We start from the raw sequence: 23,921 nt of genomic DNA, 5'->3' as shown, positions 1-23,921 counted from the left end.
TAGAAAGATCAAGGCAAGCCCTTTACATTCCCTTAGCAATCTTTTTTTTGGTGATACAAAGCTGCCATTTTCAGTCCTAAAGATCAAAGATATAATTAGTCTTCAAACTATTTGCAGCTTAAGAGTAGCTGTTGCTTGCTATTGTCCTAACATAAGCAAGTAAAATTCAATAGATGAAGCATATATATTTGTTTATATTTATTGATTAATATGTATATAATTTCTTCTATATCTTTTTATATATAATTGAGACACTAATATTTCTTGTATTAGAAATTATGTAACAGGGTCGTTAAACACTTGAATTAATTGAAGACTATATAAGATCATTCATTGGAAGAAAAGCTTTAGACTGTAGAATTTCTTTCTAACGATAGGAAAGCTATAGTTTTAACAGGCATTCCAAGTTCTGTATTTTGTTATGAAGAGGTGAGAGAAAAGATCATAAAGTTTCCTTCTGGTGTTTATTTTGTATAAATCTGTCATCTGTCCCCAATAAATGAAGAAGGAGTGGCTGCCCATCGTACCTGCATTAGTTCTTTTAGAACTAATAGAGATGTGTGATAGAAACCGCAAGATGATCATATTGTAAGGAGAAGGTAGCACGAGTCCTCATCCGCTGAATACCACTGCAGTTCAGCAAATGCTTAAGCATGCTCTTATTTTTAAGCATGTGAGTATTCTCACGGTGATTTGCAGCCTTCCCAGTCTGATACACATGACATTAACTACACCTATTAACAACCCTAATGTGAGCTATGACCACATATGTGAGCAGAAAAACAGGATTAAAGTAGTTGTAATGCCAAATTTCAGATTTTGTGATTAGAAAACTCCTTTAAACTGAAGTTAGCTTTTTGAAATGGGAAAAGTAAGTAACTGACATTATAGACTATATAATTTACATCAATTTATGTTTATATTGTCTATAAAATATTTAAAATGCATGTACACTGGCATAATTTGCAGTTGTTTTGTCCCCCTCCAGGATGATCCACATACAAATCTACTCATTGAAGCCATTAAAAATGACAGCTTAAGACAAATAGAACGTGAGAGGTAATGGTGGAATCTATTCTTTCTTGACTGTGATGCTATGGATTTTAGCTCCTGAAAGTATTATCAGTCTTCTCACATGTCCACAGCTCTTGTTATAAAAGCATCCTCATAATTCTTAGGAAAGAGCACGCTTGGAAGAACCGGTTGGATCACTCAGTTTAGTGCACTGCACCCCAATTGCTATAGGTTACACTGCTTAAAACTTGCAGCATTGTTTTTTTTTTTTAAATACAACTACAGTGTGCAGTGAAGGGAAAACAGAAAAAACTGAGAGCTTTATCAAGATATAGGACAGTAGCAGTAGCAGGGGACTGGTTAGATTGATCTCTAAGATTGTCCTGAGTGCAGGAACAAGCAAGAACAAGATTTGGTTATTTTTTATATACAAGTTTTTCAAATTATCACATGTTTATGTGTTGGGTTTTGTGTTGGTTTTTTTTTTTCCTTAGGAAATCCATGGCAGAGGAATACATAATGACAGCTGCTAAACTCATTGCACCAGTAATTGAGACATCTTTTGCAGTGGGCTATGACTGGTGAGAGTCAAGCGGGGCTTCTTTTTGTCTAAACTATATGCCTATCTCTCATGCTGATTATGAAACCAGATTCACAAACATGAACAGCCTGGGAAACACAGTTTGTTGCACATCTCAAGCTGTTTTCAGTTTGCCTCCGTGATGCTCTGGAGAAGTACAAAACAAAGCATTAGAGTCTAGTCTGTGTTAAAAATTAATTTCATTATATCATTGAAACTCAGCTGTTAATTGTACATTTTGAACTGTTCTGTATTAGCACAGAAAGAGCTTAAATGTCAATTGAATTTGAAAATTCAAGAACTTTTAAAAGTCTCAACAGAAGGTAATGATTGCTACTCTTTACTGTAAGTTTGAAGATAGCATAATGAAGATGTGGGCTGCCTAAGAAGTTTTCATTACTCCATAGAGTCATTATATAAAACAATGGAATCTAAATATTATTGGAAAGGTTTATTTGCATTTTATTTATAAACTTGTTTATAAATGTGAACTTAATCTACTGTTTCTTAAATATTTATACAAGTGTATACAGTGATACCTTTTTTACTTTTGTATCCACTTTATTTTTCAATTTACAGATTAGCTTTTGCTTTCTGTGGTATTTTTTACAGCAGAATACTCTTCTCTTTAAAACAAAACAAAACAGACACACTTCCTATAAGGGCAGTATAAAAATGATTAGTATAATTTTTCAAGATGTATTTTTAACTAGTTTTTAGTTTTCTATTATAAGGACGTACTGTGATATTTTTAGTATTTTTAATAGAGTTATTGGAAAATAACATGTATGCAAATGAATGCTTTGTATCTGCAGCCACACCGTTACTAAGAGATAGGTTCAGTGGTTGGGAAGTGAAGGGAGTCTGATGGGGAAAGTGAACTTTCCTTTACGTGTTTTTTTTTTTGGCCAGTTAGGATTATTTTCAAGTTTTGCAGGTCCTATAATTATAATTTACTAATAAAGCTGTTTATACTAACATGAAATACTCTCACACAGACATGTTTAATCTGCTAGAGTCCACAAGGTGGTGTTCGGTGGTTTAATAATCATTATAATCTTACAATTTCCCTACTTTTGTCATTCTGATTTATCAGAACTTTAACAGTACGTCTTGTGAAAATTAGCTTGATGCTTTCCAACTTGCTAGCATGAGTAAGTCAGATTTATTTGCTCTGTGTCTTGTTTTTTATTCAAGAAAACTGGGAAAGGTTGTCAGGTATTCAATTTCCTTAGTGCTATCCACAAGACATTTGTCATGAAGTAAAATACTCTTTCATATCTGTTCTGGCTAATTAAACACCTTCTGGTGAGATGTGTGGGATTGTTTTGTGTATATCAGGACAGATTTACTCTCTGTTCTTCTAGGCTGAGGTATTCAAGCTCAGTGAAGAAGTTTAACCAGCAGTTTGAGCTTAGTTTTCCAACTACTACGCTTTGTTATGAGTCCTCTAAGTATTAAATGTGCTTTTGATCAGATTAATTTTATTTCCAGAAATAAGGTGGGGACAAATAATCTTTGGATTTCATAACTTCTTACTTAAAATGTGACATAATCTTGGGACTATTCTGTCGTAAGACAGTTTGATAGTTAGATCTCAATGAATTTTATGGTTAAAACATGTTAACAGTAACAGCTGAAAACTGGGTTTTGACCTTTCTTTTATTACAGATGTCCTTACAGAAATTGCTGTTTTTTTCAGTATAATTTTTCCTCCAACACCACAAGGAATTTGTATACTTTGTATAGAGACTGTCCATGTGCCAACCCAATTATAGCAGCAGTTTGTTAAATTAACAGTATCACAGAGTGTTAGGGATTGGAAGGGACCTTGAAAGATCATCTAGTCCAGTCCCCCTGCTGGAGCAGGATTACCTAGATCATATCACACAGGAACGCGTCCAGGCGGGTTTTGAATGTCTCCAGAGAAGGAGACTCCACAACCTCTCTGGGCAGCCTGTTCCAGTGTTCAGTCGCCCTCACTGTAAAGAAGTTTTTCCTCATATTTCTGTGGAACCTCCTGTGTTCCAGCTTGCACCCATTGCCCCTTGTCCTGTCAAGGGATGTCACTGAGAAGAGCCTGGCTCCATCCTCATGACACTTGCCCTTTACATATTTATAAACATTAATGAGGTCACTCCTCAGTCTCCTCTTCTCCAAGCTAAAGAGACCCAGCTCCCTCAGCCTCTCCTCATAAGGGAGATGTTCCACTCCCTTAATCATCTTCGTGGCTCTGCGCTGGACTCTCTCTAGCAGTTCCCTGTCCTTCTTGAACTGAGGGGCCCAGAACTGGACACAATATTCCAGATGCGGCCTCACCAGGGCAGAGCAGAGGGGGAGGAGAACCTCTCTTAACCTGCTAACCACACCCCTTCTAATACAGCCCAGGATGCCATTGGCCTTCTTGGCCACAAGGGCACATTGCTGGCTCATGGTCATCCTGTTGTCCACTAGGACCCCCAGGTCCCTTTCCCCTGTGCTGCTCTCCAACAGGTCTGTCCCCAACTTGTACTGCTACATGGGGTTGTTCTTGCCCAGATGCAGGACTCTACACTTGCCCTTGTTATATTTCATTAAATTTCTCCCCGCCCAACTCTCCAGCCTGTCTAGGTCTCTCTGAATGGCTGCCCAGCCTTCTCATGTGTCAGCCACTCCTCCCAGTTTGGTGTCATCAGCGAACTTGCTGACAGTGCACTCTATTCCCTCATCCAAGTCATTAATGAATATATTGAATAGTACTGGTCCCAGTACCGACCCTTGAGGGACTCCACTAGACACAGGCCTCCAACTGGACTCTGTCCCATTGACCACCACTCTCTGGCTTCTTTCCTTCAGCCAGTTCACAATCCACCTCACTACGCGATCATCCAGACCACACTTCCTCAGTTTAGCTGCGAGGATGCTGTGGGAGACCGTGTCAAACGCTTTACTGAAATCGAGATAGACCACATCCACAGCTTTACCATCATCTATCCACCGGGTTACGTCCTCATAAAAGGCTATCAAGTTGGTTAAGCATGACTTCCCCTTGGTGAAGCCATGCTGAGTGCCCCTAATGATCCCCCTATCCTTGATGTGCCTAGAGACAGCACCAAGGACAAGTTGTTCCATCACCTTTCTGGGGATGGAGGTGAGGCTGACAGGTCTATAGTTACCCGGGTCCTCCTTCTTGCCCTTTTTGAAGACTGGAGTGACATTCGCTTTCCTCCAGTCCTCAGGCACCTCTCCCGTTCCCCACGACTTAGTAAAGATGATGGAGAGTGGCCTAGCAATGACTTCCACCAGCTCCCGCAGCACCTGCAGGTGCATCCCATCAGGGCCCATGGATTTAGGGACGTCCAGGTTGCTTAATTGGTCCCTGACCCAGCCCTCATCAACCAAGACAGACTCCTCCCCTATCCTGACTTCCTCTGGGGCCTCAGGGGTCCGGGGCTCCTCAGGACAGCCTCCAGCAGTATAGACAGAGGCAAAGAAGGCATTCAGTAACTCCACCTTCTTTTTATCCTCTGTCTCCAGGTCCCCCACCTCATTCATCAATGGGCCTACATTGCCTCTAGTGTTGGCTTTACCTGCAATGTATTTGAAGAAGCCCTTTCTGTTGTCCTTGACCTCTCTTGCAAGGTTTAATTCCAAGGAGGCCTTAGCTTTCCTAGTTGCCTCCCTACATCCTCTGACAACAGACTTATATTCCTCCCAAGTGGCCAGCGCCTCCTTCCATGATCTGTACACCCTCTTCTTCCACTTGAGTTTGCCCAGCAGTTCCCTGTTTAACCATGCAGGTCTCCTGGTACCCTTCCTTGACTTCCTACCTGCTGGGATGCTCTGATCTTGAGCTCGGAAGAAGCAGTCCTTGAATGCTAACCAACTATCTTGGGCCCCCTTACCTTCTAGTACCCTGTCCCATGGGATTTCCCCTAGCAATTGCTTGAAAAGGCCAAAGTTGGCCCTCCTGAAGTCCAGGGTTGTGATTCTGCTAGCTATTCTGTTCCTGCCACATGAGATCCTGAACTCTACCATCTCATGGTCGCTACAACCAAGGCTGCCCTCAACCTTCACCACTTCAACCAGACCCTCCTTGTTAGTGAGGATAAGATCCAGCAGCGCTCCTCTCCTAGTTGGCTCATCCACCATTTGCATCAGAAAGTTATCATCAATGCACTGGAGGAACCTCCTGGACTGAGGATGGCTGGCTGAGTAGGCCTTCCAGCAAATAGCAGGGCAGTTGAAGTCCCCCATGACAACCAGGCCCTGTAATTGAGAGACTGATCTCAGTTGCCTGTAGAAGGCCTCGTCAAGCTCCTCATCCTGATCTGGTGACCTGTAATAGACACCCACAGCAGTATCACCCCTGCCAGCCTGCCCCTTAATTCGTACCCACAAACTCTCAACTTGCTCCTGATCCGCCCCTGGACAGAACTCAATACATTCTAGCTGCTCACTCACATAAAGAGCAACTCCACCACCTCTCCTTAGTGGCCTGTTTTTCCTGAACAGGACATAGCCATCCATGACCACATTCCAGTCATGCGAGTTGTCCCACCAAGTTTCTGTAATTGCCACTAGATCGTAGCCCCCCGACCGAACACGGATTTCTAACTCCTCCTGTTTGTTCCCCATGCTGCGTGCATTGGTGTACAGGCATTTCAGGGAACAAGTTGAGCACACCGATAACCTTTTGTTGGCAAATTAGCCGATTATTAGGAGAAAAGAAAAAGGCTTTCCACCACTTAAAAAAACAAGGTGGAAAGGATTAAAGAAACGTCCCACAGAGTTGTTCATTTAGTGTGCTTAATTCCAGACAGTTTGAGAGAACAGTATATGCATACAATAAATAAAGGTCTTGCTTCAAATGATTAGGCAATTTTAAAGTACACCACATCAAACCCTGGAAGATGGCGTCTGTGAATGAACAGCTGAACTGTCTGCTGTGTTCTGTTCTGTCCTATTTTGCAGTAGACTCTAAGCCAAAAGTAACAGGGGGACAGTCAGAAAGAGGTTTATTATTATGACTATTATGTAGCTCAGGGACACAATCTGCAATCTCTGTCTTTGTTCACTAAGCCTGTTTATGGGTTTGGTAGTATATGCAACAGGAGATAAGGTCTGAAAAATCAGCTGATAGAACGTATCTGAAGATGATGGTTTGAAAAATGATCTTAGTCAATATCTGACATCAAGTATCACTCAGTGATAACGTGATATTTAGGCAGCTGACTAAAAAAAGAGAGCAGAGATAGTAGTAATAAGGTAGGTTATGAGAATAAAATGTTTATTCAAATATTTTTAATCAAAGTGCTCTTTGCCTCTGTAAAGAAAGAATAGCTAAGAACAACTCATTTTGGAAAGTGAATTCGCTGGAAAATTATATAACTGGAAGTGGCATTTGTACAGGTGCATTTGGTTTATCTTTATGGCTTTATTTCTGTTACAGGTGTGTTGAAGTAGTAAAAGCTTCCCACTATGTGGAGTTGGCCAATGACCTGGAAATAAATAAAGCCACTACTTACTTGAGGCAGCAGGATTTTAACCAGGTACAGTAACTTTTCACATTACTACTTTTTAATACTGTATTGGCAAAGTTATCTTTCTTAGCCACAGGTATTTTTCAGCAAGGTAAAGAATGATTTACGCAAACATAATAATTATATTGATGCTGCTCAGTACAATAACTATAAAATACTGACAAGAGATGAGTTTTATCTAAACGAAATTTTTGCCACAGAAGTTGCAGTGAATGAAGTTCATTTCAAAATGTAAGAAACCTAAATTTAGTTATCTTCACTGAGTGTCCAAGCCGTCATTACAGTTAATGAACTGTGGTCAGTACAGTGAAGAGAGCGTAGAAAGCATGTTGCTAACCAACGTGGAGATGTTTTCATTAGTATGAGGTGAATCTTTCTCTCCGTTACGTTGACTGTAATACCAAAATATAGGCAGATGTACTTCATATGTATCGTTACTGTTTGTGTTATGGTATTCTCACTGTTCCCTGTACTACAGCATTCTATACTATAATCTGACCTTGAACTTCAGTCAGCCCTCCTGTCCTTCCATTGAAATACAAACTGGAATTATATTAAGCATCTGCTCAGGAGCTTGGGTGGTTCTGCATCTCTTCTAAAAGATTGCCCCCCTGGAGGGCACAGAGCGCTAGGATGAATCACCATTACTGAAAAGAGATTATAGCAGTTTAAGCCACGGTGTATATTAGCCAATGAGGAAGGTCATAGAAAAGATACAGTATTGGTACTTCCAAGTAAAAGTACAGCTCATTGCTCAAAATTCATTAACTGGCAGAAGTTCAGAAGACAGACCTACCAAAATCTTTGTGATTTTACAGTTTTTATCATGCATATTATTCCATGTTCCCTTTTCATTATTTTGTTTTATTTTTAAATATACACGTGAAGTAACTTTTGGCTGTGTTGAAATTATTTATGTGTGTTTATGCAGGTAAGATCTCTTTCTGCAACTGACTGTCCAGTCAATAGTTAAGACAAATTCCTGCCAATGAATTTCATGCTGAACTGCCTTCATGGCATCATCACCAATCTCTTGCTAATAAGTACAGCAGGCTGTTAACTGTAGCTTTCCATTCCTATGCATATAAATTGCCAGTGTAGGTGTATAAATTAATACCACAGCTTACCACGTCTAAGTTTTTGGTATTATCTAAGTGAATGTGCACCTGTCTTACAGTGTTTTGTTTCAAGACAAATGCATTTTTTTTCTCTTAATCAAATTTTTACAGGTTGCGGGACAATTTAATACCAGTTTTTTGTCAAAATTGTCATGTGATCTTTTCTTTGCCTGCGAAAAAAGGCTTGGTTTGAAATGTGAGCAGTTGAAAAACAGCTTCATCTGAACAAAAAGAAACCCAGTTATCTGACAGGATTTGCTCAATTTCCTTCTAACATGCACTGTTCAGTACATTCAATGATAGGAATGCTGAATAAATAAGACGCAATATAGCAAACTCTGGGTTTACATGAGCGGGAAGAAGTATGAGAGATCATACGGAGCAAAATTACAGCTGAGCTGAGTACCTCTGTCATCTTCTAAGGTCCTTCACCTTCCCGTAGCTTGGAGGGATGCACACAGGGCCACATGCTTAACTTTAGCCCACTTCTCATATTTAAGCTCTTCTGATTTCCTGAGCAGCTCTTGCTCCTTCTGTCTCTCCTGCCCTCTTCTCCTTCCCTGCAGATACAGCGAGAGAGCTATCCTTTATTATACTGCATGTCTGACCGATAGCTTTTCTGAGATCAGGAAGCATTTTGAGAATTCGGAAAATTCTGAGCAAATCTAGTAGCTTTATTGGTGATAGCTTTTGGAGGGTGAGAGTGTTAGAGGTAGGTCAACAATCATATGATCTCAAGAATTTACTATTTTTATGCTAATTTTTTGCAATTTCTAGTTAGTATCCAGTGTAGGTTAAAAATAATTTCAATTCTCAGAGGTAAAATGAGACACAGAGATTGTTGGTGATGTTTCTGTGGAGTACTCCAATGGAGGGAGAGGGAAGGGTGTTGGAAGTTAGGATTAAGTAGAGAAGATGCTCTTTTTATTTTGATTATGTGAGAGAAGACCTTTAACCTGCACTGGAACTACTTAATAGTAGAGTGGGACTGCAGAATGGTGATTGCAGAGAGTCTTTTTTTTGTTCTAACAAAACTGCAGCTGCCACTTACATTCATCCTATCTGTCTATTGTTCATATACTTAATAACTCACCACCTGCTCAACACACCTTTGGCTGAAGAACAAGAATGGAAACTTCTTGAAATATTCAGTTTCAAGGCTGAAAGTTTTATTGAGTTTCAGAAAAAAAAGAACTAAAATAGATTTCTGCTGTAACTATAATGGGCTTAACTGTGTGCTCATCATAATGAATATGTTATTTTAAAACAGTCCTACCAACAAAAATAAAATAAATTCAGAGTGGAAATTACCATAATATGTCTAGATTGTATTTTATTAGTAAGGGGTTTTGTGTATTTGATACTTTGAATGTTTTCTTAATTTCAAAGAAAAACTTTGAAAATTCATTTAAAAACAAAATTCTGCAGGTTAGCCGTGCAACTCCTTAACACCTCTGGCAGACCCTGCTTGGGTCAGGCAAGCTGCTTTGAAGTTTAACTTCTGTAAGCAAATAATTTACATCCATTGGAAACATGTCACAAAGATGGACGATCTGTGTTTTATTGTTGAATCTAAGTAATCATTATTGTTGCGATTAATAATATATAAATTTAGCTGATGATACAGTAAGAGCATTTCTACTTTGCAAGGGCAAAAGCACTGTTGCTGTGGATTTTCGTCCTAGGGCTCATAACTGTTGAAATGGTTCAAGAGACCTGCAACATAACTTACCAGTAAGTGAACAGACTTGAGAGTCCTATGAACTTTTCATTACACATGAAAAAGAGATCACTTCCACTCTAATTTTTATTGTCAAAGGTGCCATTTAGCAGTAAAAGCAAAGGTAAACAAATTGGCTACAATGGGAAATGGCTTTTCAGAAAGTGACTTTAAACTATATAGCTCTTAAGTTCGCTAAAAATTAATTCCATTGTAAGAAATGCACAGCTTTTACTCAAAGAAGCAAGTCTTTGCTTAAGAGTAGAGTACCTCGGATATAGTGCTGTTACATCTGTAAATATTTGGGACCACTCCCTTTTTGGAGAAAGTCACAAATGTATAAAAGTCTAAAATTATCATAGTTGAAGTCTTACATTTCAGAGACCACAAAATCTAGAGCCTAACTTTTGAAATGCTTTTCTCATTGAAATTGGTGTATTTCTTCAGAGAGTTTTCTATTATTAGGAGAATATTATGATCTTCAGTAGTTCATAGTTCTTGGGTGGAATGTAGTTGATTAAACCAATGAACTACATCTAGCTGTATATACTTTGTCATTTTACACGTCATTAGTACAGTCGTGTTTTGTGTAAAGTGACTGTAAAAACAGTGTGTATGACAGTCAATTAAAACTTGTTTCTTTTATGTTTGTTTTGGCATTCCACATACAGTATCATGCATTCACTTTGATATGTAAACAGCAGCTTATAGGTTTCCTGTAAAGGAAGAAGGAAACTTTTGAATTGCTAATGTTGATGGCTAAATTGAGGTTGCCACATCTGTGTTGTAACAGATGACAGAACTGAGCTTGCTGTGAAATTGTAACAGTTTGTGTAGTTAATATCAATATTTAGTGTAAAGCAGCCAGATTTTCTTAATAATTTAGTCTGCAGTTACAAATGTTATCACATAGTCAATGAAAAAAAAGCTGCCTTTTATTTCAAAGTTTCTTTGATAGTTTATTAGCTATAAATTTGTTTATATTCGTCCATAAACTTCTTTATTTTGAAGTTTATGAGATTTAGTTTCTATGCAAAAGATTAAAAAAAAAAATCTTCTGGCCTCAGTCTTCACGTTTGAGTACTTCCTAAACATAGATGGGTGTCATCTTCTTATTACACAAAACAACTGCAAGTTGAAATCCAATCCTACATTGTCTTGCATTTTTTTTTATATAGTGTATACTTTTTTAGCTTTTTAGTAAGAATTTTAATGTCAATCCTTTTGTGTTCACTTAAGGAACTGGAAAAATAGGTATGAGAATTTTAATTAATTGACTAGATTAAAAGCAAATCATATAAACTTGTGTTTTGTATGTATAGAATTGTCAGATATCTGTGTACTTCAAGGTAGCCATATCTAAACTAAATTTTGAAGAAGTAATAAATAGCCAATACTACTGAAATTTTGTGACCAAGATTAATATTATGTATAATACAGATATACTTCTGTGTGAACATGCTTATGAGTGTGTGTTACAAGCTCTAGTAATTATCATGTATGTGAGTATATGAGTTGATAATTTTAGCTGTTACTGTGAAGCTTATCAATACTTTCTGAAAGAATTTTGGTATAAGTTTGCTTCAATGGGAAGTAAGTTGTTTCCAAATTACTTCTAGGCACTGGAGACTTTAAAAATGTTTGAAAAAAAGGATAGCAGAGTAAAGAGTGCAGCTGCAACAAACCTTTCATTCCTTTATTATTTGGTAAGTGTTTGCTTCAACAAAAACAGTTAAGAACTGCAGTTTTTGTAGCAACTTATGTATCCTTATATAAATTTTTGTATCGGTCTAAATAATCTCTGTAAACAATAAGAAACTACGTGTTAAAGGAGTTATTCTGGAACACCCGTTCTTGGCTGTAGTTGAAGTTTGGAACATTTCCTTTGTATCCTGTTGCTGGGAGGAAGAGTGAGATTGAGCTCCAGGCCACAGAAGATTTGCCTGCAGCGTGATCTGTGCAGAAGCTCAGCAGCTGCATTTCAAACTCAGGTCCTGAAGACCCTGGCTGAACTTCAGGGACATGTGAAGTATGTAGCTTAGGCAGGTGTGTTTGTGCATGAAGTTTGTAAATATATGGGGGTTTATTTTCATTTTTTAAAGAAATACTGCTTTGTCGTGACAAAGAAAACTTCTAGGCTGAATGGGACAGAGTAGCAAAACATGTCTCAAGTGTTAAGTTCTCTGAAACTTGAAAGAGATGATCTGCCTTATGCAAATACGTAAGGAATATTTTAGGACTAAAGAATGTATTGTTTTTTTCATCCTCAGTCTTTTGAAATTCCACTATATTAACTGTAAGAAGCCACAGCTGCAAGAAAATTAACTGACAAATGACTAATACAATGTTTGTTTTGTTCATGTAGGAGAATGAATTGGCACAAGCAACTAACTATGCAGATTTAGCTGTAAATTCTGATAGGTACAATCCAGCAGCTCTAACTAACAAAGGAAATACTGTTTTTGCAAACGGAGACTATGAAAAAGCAGCTGAGTTTTATAAGGAAGCTCTCAGGAATGATTCCTCGTGCACTGAAGCACTTTATAATCTTGGTAAGCCAAAGGTGCTTTTGTGATTTAGCTTTTGTCTAAAGGTAACACTAGTGTTTCTGAGAATCTGGCTTTCAAAGTTTTCTTGTACAGAAATACATACTAATTATTATTACTTTATTCAGTAATTTCTGTTATCGCCAGGTACTAATTTGTACTTCCTATCTGTTCTGCAAAAAAAATACAAGTGTTAACAACATGAACTAATAATTGCAGATAATTAAGTCACTTTGAAGACAAAAATTTCTACTATTTACTAAAAATATACCAGTTTTAGCATTATTAAGCCATCAGAGTCATTCCCCTCTAAAAGCCCTCCCTTTCCCTCATTCATTGTTCAAAAAGTGAGGTTACATATGTTCTTGGTCTTTGATTAGGTTTGTGTTCCTTGCGTTTGTCTGTTTGGTAAGTCATACTAGCTGGTAAGAATTATAAGCATGGGTCTCGAGAATGGAGTCCGTCAATGTCAAGGCAGTTACACTGCCTCTGAGTGCTGTGTTCCCATTTCATTTTTCTTGGTTATTCTGTCAGTTAATATGCTAAAGTCATCTTTTTCTCATTGCATTAATAATGTAACTTTTATTTTTTAGGTTTAACATACAAGAAATTAAACAGAGTAGATGAAGCTTTGGATTGTTTTCTGAAACTCCATGCAATCCTTCGAAATAGTGCCCAAGTCCTTTACCAGATAGCAAACATGTATCTTTTTCTGGGTTATGATAAGGGATGGTGGTTTTAGTAAACTCATTTAATCTGAAATACGTGTTTCGATCATGTCACAACATGAAATTTAGACAACTTAGAAATTTACTGTAGTGTCTGTTATAATTGGGATGATCATGCATAGATTCATTCTCTAATGTTTGTAAAAATGAGAACAGAATTTACAGCCTTCTTGGACATTTCCAGTGAAGCAAGTGAAGAAATACACTAAGACTGTTCTCATTGGAGGGAATACATTTACACTCAGTACTAAAGTGTGTCCTGGAATATTTAAAATGCTGCTGATTTTTATTATGAAAATGATGTGGCAGATATAAGCAGTATTGAGTAAAACCTTTAAGGAAAAAAATAGTCTAGTTAATGAAAGTGACTTTCTGTTCTGAAAGCTGTTTTCAGATTAGTTAGTGTGTGTGTAAGAAAATAATTGTCTCCCAGCACTGCAAAAGCTCAAAAGATTGAAAAGCTGAGGAGAGGAGAGGTTGGCTTTGCACATCACCAGTGATACTCTACAATATGAATTTCTTTAACAATGCTTCTGAGGATGTGCAAACTGCAATAAAATCCTCCCCAAGGCAGAACAGATTCCAGTTGCTATACTACACTTTTAAGAATAGTAAAGGCAGTAAAAATATATTTTAGTCAGTAAAATAAATAACCTCAAAAAATACAAAAGGGCTGTGATGTCTATTCCTTCCATAGCCCCTTCACAACAGCATAAATGGCCTTACAACTCCCAGTTCCCACCTGGGGGAGAATTTCTCTGCTCCACTACTATGTAAAACTACTTTCTGCCAATGCTCACAAGCTTTTTCCATGAAGGGCAGGGTGCAGCAGAAACCGAAAAAACATGCTGGCAGTAGCTCCAGCTCACATTGCTGCAGAGGTCTGGGCCATTGTGCTCCTCGGGGTGACTGAGGAGGGGAGAGCACACTGCAGGCCTAATTACAGATAAAGCTGCCTCTCTCCTCCGGACCAGAATCATACACTGTCAGTGTTGTGCTTCTTAGACATACAGCAGAAAATCTCACTGCAGGCAAAAGTCTGTTCTTGAGGATAGCAGTTTTACCTGATCACTTACGTTAGGACAAAATGATGTATCATGAAAAACTAACCAAGTTGTAAAGGCTACAAATAAATCACCTGGTTCACACACTTCATTCTTATAAATGAGGAAGTCAAAGTAAAACTAGTGACAGAGAGAGGAGAACCAAGCTCAAAGTTCTGTTGAGCCCAAAGTGTTTTTAAGGTGAAAGAGCAGCCAAAGCCTCTGAATATTTCTCTTTCTTCAGGGTAACAAAAATACTTTCTGATGCAAATGAAATTATGAAAAGGATGTGTAAAAAATCCCAATGTATCTCCACACTACAGTGACTGGCATATCTGTCCAGGATATGGATTACATCATGTAAAGTAGCAGAATTCTGAGTAAATCAAGATATCATCGGCATCAGTCCTTGACTGAAGAAAACTCAGATATGAGATTATGGAAGATCCTAATCAAGCCATAGAGTGGCTCCTGCAGTTGATCAGTGTAGTACCAACTGATCCACATGTGCTTTCAAAGCTAGGGAAATTATATGATAATGAAGGTGATAAATCCCAAGCTTTTCATTATTACTATGAGGTACTTGCTCTTTATCGCTTTTGGAATGCACTTCCTCGTAATGAAAGAAAATTTTGTCATAGGTTCCTATATAAAATTAACAATTGATTCACTTAAACTTTTAAAAATGACAACCAAAAAAGAAAAAGATTTTGGGGGAGAGAGCTGACAAAATCTAATTTTTGTAGTCAGATCCTAAGGAAACACATAGTCTGTGTTTCTACATGGTATTTGACCTCAGACTTTCGTTTTTCGTATGGTCATTATTTACATTGACCACTAAAAATATTAATTTAAAATATAGTCTGAGACAAAATAAAAAAATGGATATAATAAATGTAATTTTAAAGGTGTGTAACATGACTGTGTTGATTGGAAGCTATATCTGTATAATGGATATGGAGAGATATATATAATGTGTTTGTGTTTATATATGTAAGTTTATATATATTTGAACGGTACAGCTACCTATTATGTATACACAGTTGCCTAAAGATAGGCATCCTTTCTTATTTCAAACCAGCTGTAGCACTGGCTGTAGTTTGTAGAGATTCGTCTGTTTTAGAAACAGGAATAAGACAGGAAGGTGCTTTGCTGCAGTCTGCAGGGTTTTTTATCTGTGTAAAGCAACGATGACCAAAGTCTCTGTTGCAATCTCAATACCCGTGGAGTTGTGCTTGATGATAATTTTGCTGCATATTTCAGTGGGAATTTATAAAAAGCTGAAAATGTTACTTACATACATATATATTTTATAGAAAAGAATGCTTTTAGGTGAGTTTTCCAGCAGACTGATTTGAGTGTGGAATTTTACATGTATTAGTTAGTATTGCTTAACATTTTAGGTAACTTATTCACATGCAGACATGATCTAAGTAAACATTTTTGCTGTTGCCAACTATTTAAAATAATACTTAAGTAAGGCTAGATGGAAAATATGACAGACTTATCTCAGGTAACTTCTAAAAGGCATTCTGTAATTAGAAAGCTTGGCATGCCTTTTTTTTTTTCCCAGGATTACTTAGTATAGCACACTACTTCCATTCATGTATTACATGTTTTTGGCATCTGGAGAATTAAACACTTGAGTAAGATATTCCAGAAGTAACATAAAGATGTTGCTTATCGCTAAAATTTTGTTTCTTTCGCCTTTCCTATTTTGTCAGTCATACCGGTATTTCCCTTCAAACATTGAGGTCATTGAATGGCTTGGAGCCTATTACATTGACACCCAGTTTTGTGAAAAAGCCATTGAGTACTTTGAAAGAGCAGCACTTATCCTGTGAGTAATTATTATTTTATGCCTACTCAAATACTTTGTGATTAGACATCCATAAGTATACATAGAGATAAATTAGTTGGATAACTTTAATAGTATAAGTACCAGAGTTAAGAATATTTGGGATATTATTTAATTTTCTCAACTTTCTGTTTGTTTACAGTGTGTTTTTGCTCTTACTGTGCAATTTCAATGTTAAGTAAGATCCTCCACTGGGTCCAAGATAGTATTATGTATTAGAATCTCCCTCCTCTATCCTCTTCCATCAAACACAGCTATGAAGTGGGGAACAGCTCTCCTAAGCCACCAAGACCTCCTTCTCTGTGGCTTTATGTGAAATATTTCCTTTCTCTTATTTTATCATGCAGTGAGGATTTGATGGTTTAGATAAATGCATCTTTTAGCAGTTCTTGCCTCATTTCTACGTTTCACATAACTTCTGCTCCCATAAAAAGGCTATTACAAATAAGATGTAGAAGTAAGCAAAAATGTGCAGTGCAGAATTACCAATGGTCAGTGAAAATAAGTTGACAGATCAAATTGATCCTGCTAGAGATATTTGAAATATATTGAGTTTAGTTCAGCAACTTAATTGCTGAAATTGTCATTTAGCAGAATATGATGCACTTAAGAAAGTATATAGGCCATATATTTTATTTTAGATCAGAAAGGAAGCTTACCAGACAAATGGTTAATAAACAAAAATTTGGTCAAATTTAAATCTGTAATCCAGAGTTCAAATAGAATTCTAAAAAGACATACATACGGTCTTTTTATGTGGAAACAAATATTTGTCTATGTGTTTATGAAGAATTTTGTGTTAATAGACCAACTAAAATTCATACAACTAAAATTCACTCCAAGTGTGAATTTCTCTTTTGTGTTTTGGGAAACCTAACAAAAATGAGGCTCAGCAAAACCTCAGTTATTGCTTGTCTTGTGATGATCTAAAATTTGACATTCTTTTTGTTCTGTGAATCTGAATGACGTGCATGAACAGGACAGCATGTGAACAAGAATTTGTACATTATTCAAGGAAATATTATACTGCGAATAGGTTATTAGAATTTAGTAAAAAACACTAATTCTGTTTTTGAAAGGGGTTGAGTTAGAGTAGACATTAATTATAGAAGAGAAAATCTGAGGTTTAAATAAGGATTAAAAATTGAAAGAAAAATAAATAGAAAAACATAGACTTCACTCAAATTGTAGTATACTTATAAAGAAACAGAGATGTAGATTAGATGAAAATACACAGGAGACAGTTCACAGAAATCACAGTTCACAGGTTTGCCAGTGTTCTTTTCAGTATAAATACTGGCCACCTTAAAAAATTGTATTTTAATCAAGCTATGAGATTGCATATGCTGGCATTCATGGCCTTTTTAGAAACTTTGGAAAGAAAAAGCTGAAACTAAAAAGAATTATTTCATAATCTTGTTTTGGCAAAGATCTAACTATTTCATGCTTCATGTTGCACTCAGTCCATGCATGAAACATGAAGTATGTGAATTGTACAGAACTTACGAAAATCGGGGTATTATTATTTGTAATTGTAATCTATCTGTAATACAACATAATTATTTCTCTGTGGGATGAGATTGTTAATAGTAGATAACAGAACATAGATGTTTCAGTGTTTATTTGGTATTAAAAATAGAGTCTAGATATGCCAATTGATAAATATGAATGTTGGGTTATAAATTGCTACTAATTGTAAACAAAGTTACATTTTAAAATTATAACTTTATTTTAACCATGACCAGCATTTTTTAGTTTAACATTGTTTAGTGCATTCAGTGTTTTAACCACAATAATTACATTTTAAATTGTATTTTAAGATAACATGTTAGGCAATGAATCAAGAAACAGTTTTTCATTATTTTACATTTTACCATCATGCCCAAATCTATCACTAATGAAAGGAGTTGTGCAGCTAATGATGGCTGCTGGCAATTTATTCTCTCTAGAATTTTCATACTGAACAGTGTAATAAACTTTATTACGGTGTCTGCTTAGCTGCCTCTGTTGTTTGCAGGAGACATACTCAGCTGAAACTAAGAAAGGTGAAGGAGCTGTCTTTTCATAAGCTTGTTTGGGAACTACCAGGCAAACTATTTAGAGTTAAAAATGGTCTGTTCTGTGACTGGAAGGAAAAATTGAAGAGAATAAGTACAAAACTATTCTGAAAATGTTAGCGTACAGTGCCTTTGGGATATGCTACCGTTGAATTGTAAGCCGCATGTGAAAAGTGGTTTGGCTTACCTGTAATTTTCACATTATCTTCATAAGAATGAGGAAAGAGTCCAACAGTTCGTTGCACATGCTCAAACATCTCCAATATTTTCTCTGACTGTATCTATCACCATTCTGTTCTAAAAAGAGAAGGACAGGTAGTTAGGGCATTGAGGTGATGACACAGAGCAGAAGCCAGAGTTCAAAGCTTAAGTGGGGAGTGTGCTTCCTGGAAGGGGACCCTTGGGCGTGCGTGGGACCTTACTGGTGGGACTTCCTCAGAACACACTGTAGCATTTTGTTCTCCCCCATTGTGTGGTTCTGTACCTCAGACAAAGATTAGTTGTTCACATGTCAGGTCTACTAATTGTGTCTGGTGCACGGAATCGTGAGCAGGAGGAAGACTATAACATAGGACTACAAATGAATGACATCGAGGCCTGAACACAGGATCACGACGCAGGGGTAACCTGTGTGTGAACTGAGCAGGCTAAATTCTTCCTAGGAAGGCAAAATGCTAGGTGAAAAATTTTAAGAGTAGTTTAATAGTAGGTCTTGACCAATGCTATGCAGATTATTTTTCTTATTCGTTGTTTGTCAGTGTGCATAATTTGATTTTATTTATATGCAGACCAACACAAGTGAAGTGGCAGCTGATGGTTGCCAGTTGCTACAGGAGAAGTGGTAAGTTGTAACTTTTTTGTAATTGGTTGGAAGTTTGTAACATTTTTTGTAATTATTTGGGCTTGTTCAGCCTGGAGAAGAGAAGCTTGGAGAATATGCAAAGGGGGCTTGTAAAATGGAGAGAGACTTTTTACTAGGGCCAGTAGTGCCAGGACAAGGGGCAATGGTTTTAAACTGAAAGAGGGTAGATGTAGATTGGACATAAGGAAGAAATTTTTTATGATGAGGGTGTTGAGACAGTGGAACAAGTTGCCCAGAGAAGCTGTGGATGCCCCCTCCGTGGCAGAGTTCAAGGACGGGTTGGATGGGGCTTTGAGCAACCTGGTCTAGTGGAAGGTGTCCCTGCCCGTGGCAGGGGGGGTTGGTACTAGATGACCTTTAGGGTGCCTTTCAACCCAAACCATTCTGTCATTCTATGATTTGTTTTGTTTTGATTGATGTTTTGATTTTTTTTTTTGATCTTTTCTGCCTGATGTGAGTACTGGTCCTAAAGTTTATTTGAAAATTCAGTTACATATTATTTTGTTATGAATTTTCTGTGTATAGGTAATAAAAAATGACTTTTAAGTCCAGGAAGTGTGCCTGCACTGACTTACACATGCAACACTCCTTATGCTGTTAAATAAGTAAAATAAAGAAGATAGTATAGCATAAATGATCTGAAGGAGTTTTAAATATATACCATCTGATCTAAAATAAGTAATTAGATTTTAAAGTTGCTTAATTCCCATTCCTTTTTAACAGCAGGTATAATTTTTTGATATTAAAATAGTGTTTGCATTACACAAACAAAAGACAGTCTTAATGTGCTGTATTTTCTTACTGGGAATATAATACACCAGTAAGCAAAATGGAAAGAGACTAATCTTTCTGTTTTTTTCATCACTTAAAATCCATTCAAGACACTTGATGATGTAAATGATACTCTTCTTTCCTGCTATCCCATTTTGTCACTCTCCTTTATGCTTCTCTAGAACTTTGCAGAACAGACTTCTGTAATAAATCAGTGCATTTTCTCACTCTGCTCAGTCATTTAACACAACAGTGAGAAAAGGAACAGGACCTGGGGAAGTCAGTGAATTAAGAACAGTCAGCACCAGCCAAAACTAGACAGATTAACTGTTTTCCCAGCAAAGAAACGCAATGGTTTTGGCAGCTTTTTAGATAATTTATGATTCATTGGCAAAATTCCCAGATTATCACGTTAACACATAGCAGGTCAGTTTGATCTCTACCTTGCACTAGGAAAACAAAAATAGTGATGGCTCAACAAACTTTCTTGTCAGAAATTTTATGGATATGAGGTTTTAGATTCACAGGGTCTATCAGTCCTTTCCAAAATAATCAAGCTGAGCCAAAATTGAAGGCAAAAGTCTTAAAGAATAGTTACTTTGCTACCAGATCTGGGCAAAGGAGAGACACACAATTAGTATCCTGAGAGAAGGAAGGGTAGGCAGAGCTCAGCTGTTACACATTTCTCTCTGACCAATCCATACATTTGCAGCCTCAGAAAAGCCCTGGAGTGCTTGATACAGCTTGTCTAGTAGATGTGTCATAGAACAATGGAGTCCTAGAGGCAGGTCAAAAAGGGCAAAAATCAGGAAGCTTCTCTTCACTAATTCTGTTATTTACAGAGTAGTTTGAGCTGTTTTCAGATTATTTTAATTTTTACTATCAGTAATTAAAGAATGTTGAGTTTGGTTTTATCAAATTTGGTCTTACAATATTAAATGATGTACTCAAACTAAAAAGATGAAGTGATGTTAAACTGTATCAATTTCTTATCAGATATTCTTTTTTATGTTGGGATATGTGGATAGGAGATGTTTGTTTTGTTTGCAGGTAACTACCAGAAAGCTCTAGAGAAATACAAAGTCATTCACAGAAAATTCCCGGAAAATGTTGAATGTAAGTTGTTTCATTGAGTGATACAACTATCAAAGGAAACTTTGTTACATTGTATATGTGTGTTAGTAATTGTATGAGGTATTTTTCATATGTAAATATATTCATGCTAATGCTGCATGTTTTTTGTGACAACACTGAAGCATGATTTAAGAAATATTAGGGTAATGCTGAAGAAGAGAGATGAAAATAAACTTTAATGGTAGCGGATTGGTTGAGTTCTTTCTTGTACATACTTTCTAAATGTGAAAACATCCTCTTACATTCCACACTGTGCCTCACTAATTCCAAAATATGAGGTTGTCACCAACAAGCCTGTGCTTTTAAATACTATGTCTGAAGAACATTCACTGTATTTTAAAATAAAATTATCTCTTTCTGCTTTAATAAAGGTACTGCTTTTTAAAAGAGGAATCTTACAGCTCTGTTGTAGAAGCGAAATTCAATACGATGACTCCTCACAGTTACAAGCAAAATGTCATGTTCATATTGGTCACACATATTTCAGAGGGGTAGAGTATTTAGTAAACCTTTTAGAATGCTAATATTTTTCTGAATGTAGTTTCTACAAATTACAAACTGGAGGCATGAGTTAGGACAATTTAACTGATTTAAAAGTTTTCTGCTGGTGAAACAAAGGTTCTTCACTCACCCCTCCCTTGCCACGTGCTCCCAGCTGTCTTCGTTATGCCCGTTTTGATGCTTGTCTGATCCCTCAGTGAACAAGTACAGCTCCCTAAACAGCAGAAAACTAACTTAGCACAGAAAGAAAACAATGTATTTGTGAAACCAGACAGGAGGGTAATGGATCATGTCATGCTTGTTTCTGCTTCAGAGGCAGTTCTTTCACAGGGATGTTGACAAACACATAGGAATAGCAACAATGTTTTCAGAGTTTGGTGTAGTGTCTCAGGAGACTCTTTTTAGGGGTTCTTTTGGTTCCATCATACAGTTATAGTCAATCTTCGATGGTTTGTTGGGTTTTTTTTTATTCTATAATTACTAATCTTTAAAAAACTCAACCACAGCAACAGAAAAAACAAACCATTCTGATCCACTTGGCATTTGTAAAATTGTTTTCAACAAAATGCTACTGATATAGTCTCTCCTCAGTAATGACTTAGTATCATCTTTACGCTTTCCAGTTTCCAAAATATTTTGCAACCGTCAAGAGTTCTGAGCCAGATGAGTTAGTGTGTCTTGTGCCTTCCACGTGTATGAATGGTATTTGTACTGTTTGTGTATATAGACAAAGCATCACAGAAAATGTTGAATTATTTGCAAAATATCACAATTTGCATAGTGATACTGCACTAGAGTCGCCTTGTATTCCTAGTTATTTGCATTGTTTGCTGTTCTGTATGTCCAGTTCTGCTAGTTTGACCTGCTTGCAAGCCTTTTATTAACAATGTTTTGCTTTTCAATTAGGCCTCCGATTTTTAGTTCGTCTCTGCACAGATATGGGGCTGAAAGAAGTCCAGGAATATACAACAAAGCTCAAGAAAGTGGAAAAATTAAAAGAAATAAGAGAGCAGGTAAGCTTGTTTCTTTCTGTGATTATACAGTATAACTACATGCATAGGTGAAGCTAAAATAGTGTTTATGATACTTGAAGATAAATTGTATATTAACTTCCTGGTTTAGAGAGGCTTATGTTTTGCGGTTTTGGGTTTTTAGTTTTATATTACCAATCAGCCTTATATCTGTCTGAATGGTTTTTGAGCACTGGATTTTCTGTGATTTTAAATACTAGTGAAAAATGGGTTATGTGGATGTGATGGGAATGCTGGAGCCACCCGCATAATTCAATGTCTCTGGAATGTTGTCTTTCCTACTTATTTGCCAGACTGTGTGAAGTGTATTTATGAGCCAAGTAATAATGCAACTATAGGGAGAGAAGGAGAGCCTAAGAATTTGTCCATGTGATAGAACTCTTTGCTATATACAAAGCTGCAACATTGACAGATTACATAGGTAGAAGTAAATCCTTCATGTTAGTGCCAATTTTTAAACTGAAAAAGAATTTCCATGGAAAAGCTACAGGCTGTGAAAGGTCTGAGATAACAACTTGTGTTCTATTCAGAGGAGTGAGTGTGTCTGTGTGTGTGTGCGCGCACGTGCATCGTTTTCTTGCTATTCCTGTGATAAAGTAAGATTTTAAAATTAAAATAATCTTATTGTTTGGAAAGCGTTATCTGTGCTGTTGAGCTGCAAAGTATTTGAGCTTGCTCTTTCTGTCCAGTTAATTGCCTCAGAGCTACATAGTCACATTAGGACACCTTAAGTCTTACCTAATTTACTATCCTCCTAGTAACACTTACTGGCTCCCTTTTGATGTCAGATAATGTGTAAATGCATCCTTAGTTACTTCACTTCTACTTCAATTCAGGAGAGTCCGAGTATGCACATGTACACTAGGACATTCTAAAAATGAAACTCACAATGGGAAACGCTGGTTGCAAATTTGTGCTACAAGCTTAGTTTGCAGGGCTAGTTGAAGTGTATTGGTTTGGATTTCAGTAAAAGTAAAATTTAAAGCACTCGGAAAAATGGACAAAAGAAAGCAGTCCACAAATGTAGTGGGGCTAATGTTCCTCCATGTCTCCTCCATAATGGTATCAGTGAGCAAAACAGATATAATGTTCCTGTTCTGCAAAACTCATAATTAAGAGATCTCTCTGAAGTGTGTTAAACAGGCTTTGCTTAGTTTCTAGGGAATATCCATTCAATGTCAGTGATATACATAGTTCTTTACAACAACTTGCAAAACCTCAGTGCTTTACTCAGGAAAGCTCAGAGGTGAAACCAGTTAAAACTGGATTGTTTCATAGTTGGTGAGAGAGAGGTCTGTGGAGATGGAGAGGTTGTTTATTTTCTTGCATATAATTCCAGCATTTTTTACACTAAAGGTGTTAATTATGTACCATAACTCTGCAAATGTTGAGGATTCTATGGAAAACACTTTTTCCTTTAAGAAAAGTTGATGTTT

General features: G+C 36.9%; 1 protein-coding gene across 5 annotated transcripts in view; it reads left to right on the top strand.

Moving 5' to 3' along the window:
• IFT88 (intraflagellar transport 88) overlaps positions 1-23,921 on the top strand; it is a 63,533-nt gene that overhangs the window by 13,598 nt on the left and 26,014 nt on the right. For 4 of the 5 annotated variants that reach the window (XM_068420090.1, XM_068420082.1, XM_068420067.1 and 1 more), the window contains exons 13-23: positions 989-1,059; positions 1,509-1,595; positions 7,026-7,125; positions 11,574-11,660; positions 12,320-12,506; positions 13,094-13,202; positions 14,700-14,850; positions 15,996-16,111; positions 18,975-19,027; positions 20,870-20,935; positions 22,361-22,467. In XM_068420090.1, the coding sequence (XP_068276191.1) occupies positions 989-1,059; positions 1,509-1,595; positions 7,026-7,125; positions 11,574-11,660; positions 12,320-12,506; positions 13,094-13,202; positions 14,700-14,850; positions 15,996-16,111; positions 18,975-19,027; positions 20,870-20,935; positions 22,361-22,467 (1,134 nt within the window). The remainder of the gene's footprint in view (positions 1-988; positions 1,060-1,508; positions 1,596-7,025; positions 7,126-11,573; positions 11,661-12,319; positions 12,507-13,093; positions 13,203-14,699; positions 14,851-15,995; positions 16,112-18,974; positions 19,028-20,869; positions 20,936-22,360; positions 22,468-23,921) is intronic. The other variant, XM_068420074.1, reaches the window with a different exon arrangement.

The sequence above is a fragment of the Nyctibius grandis genome, chromosome 2, assembly GCF_013368605.1.
Source record: "Nyctibius grandis isolate bNycGra1 chromosome 2, bNycGra1.pri, whole genome shotgun sequence".
Classification (NCBI taxonomy): Eukaryota; Metazoa; Chordata; class Aves; order Nyctibiiformes; family Nyctibiidae; genus Nyctibius; species Nyctibius grandis.
Note: the sequence above shows the minus strand (reverse complement) of the source record. Positions and strands in the feature narration are given on the sequence as shown.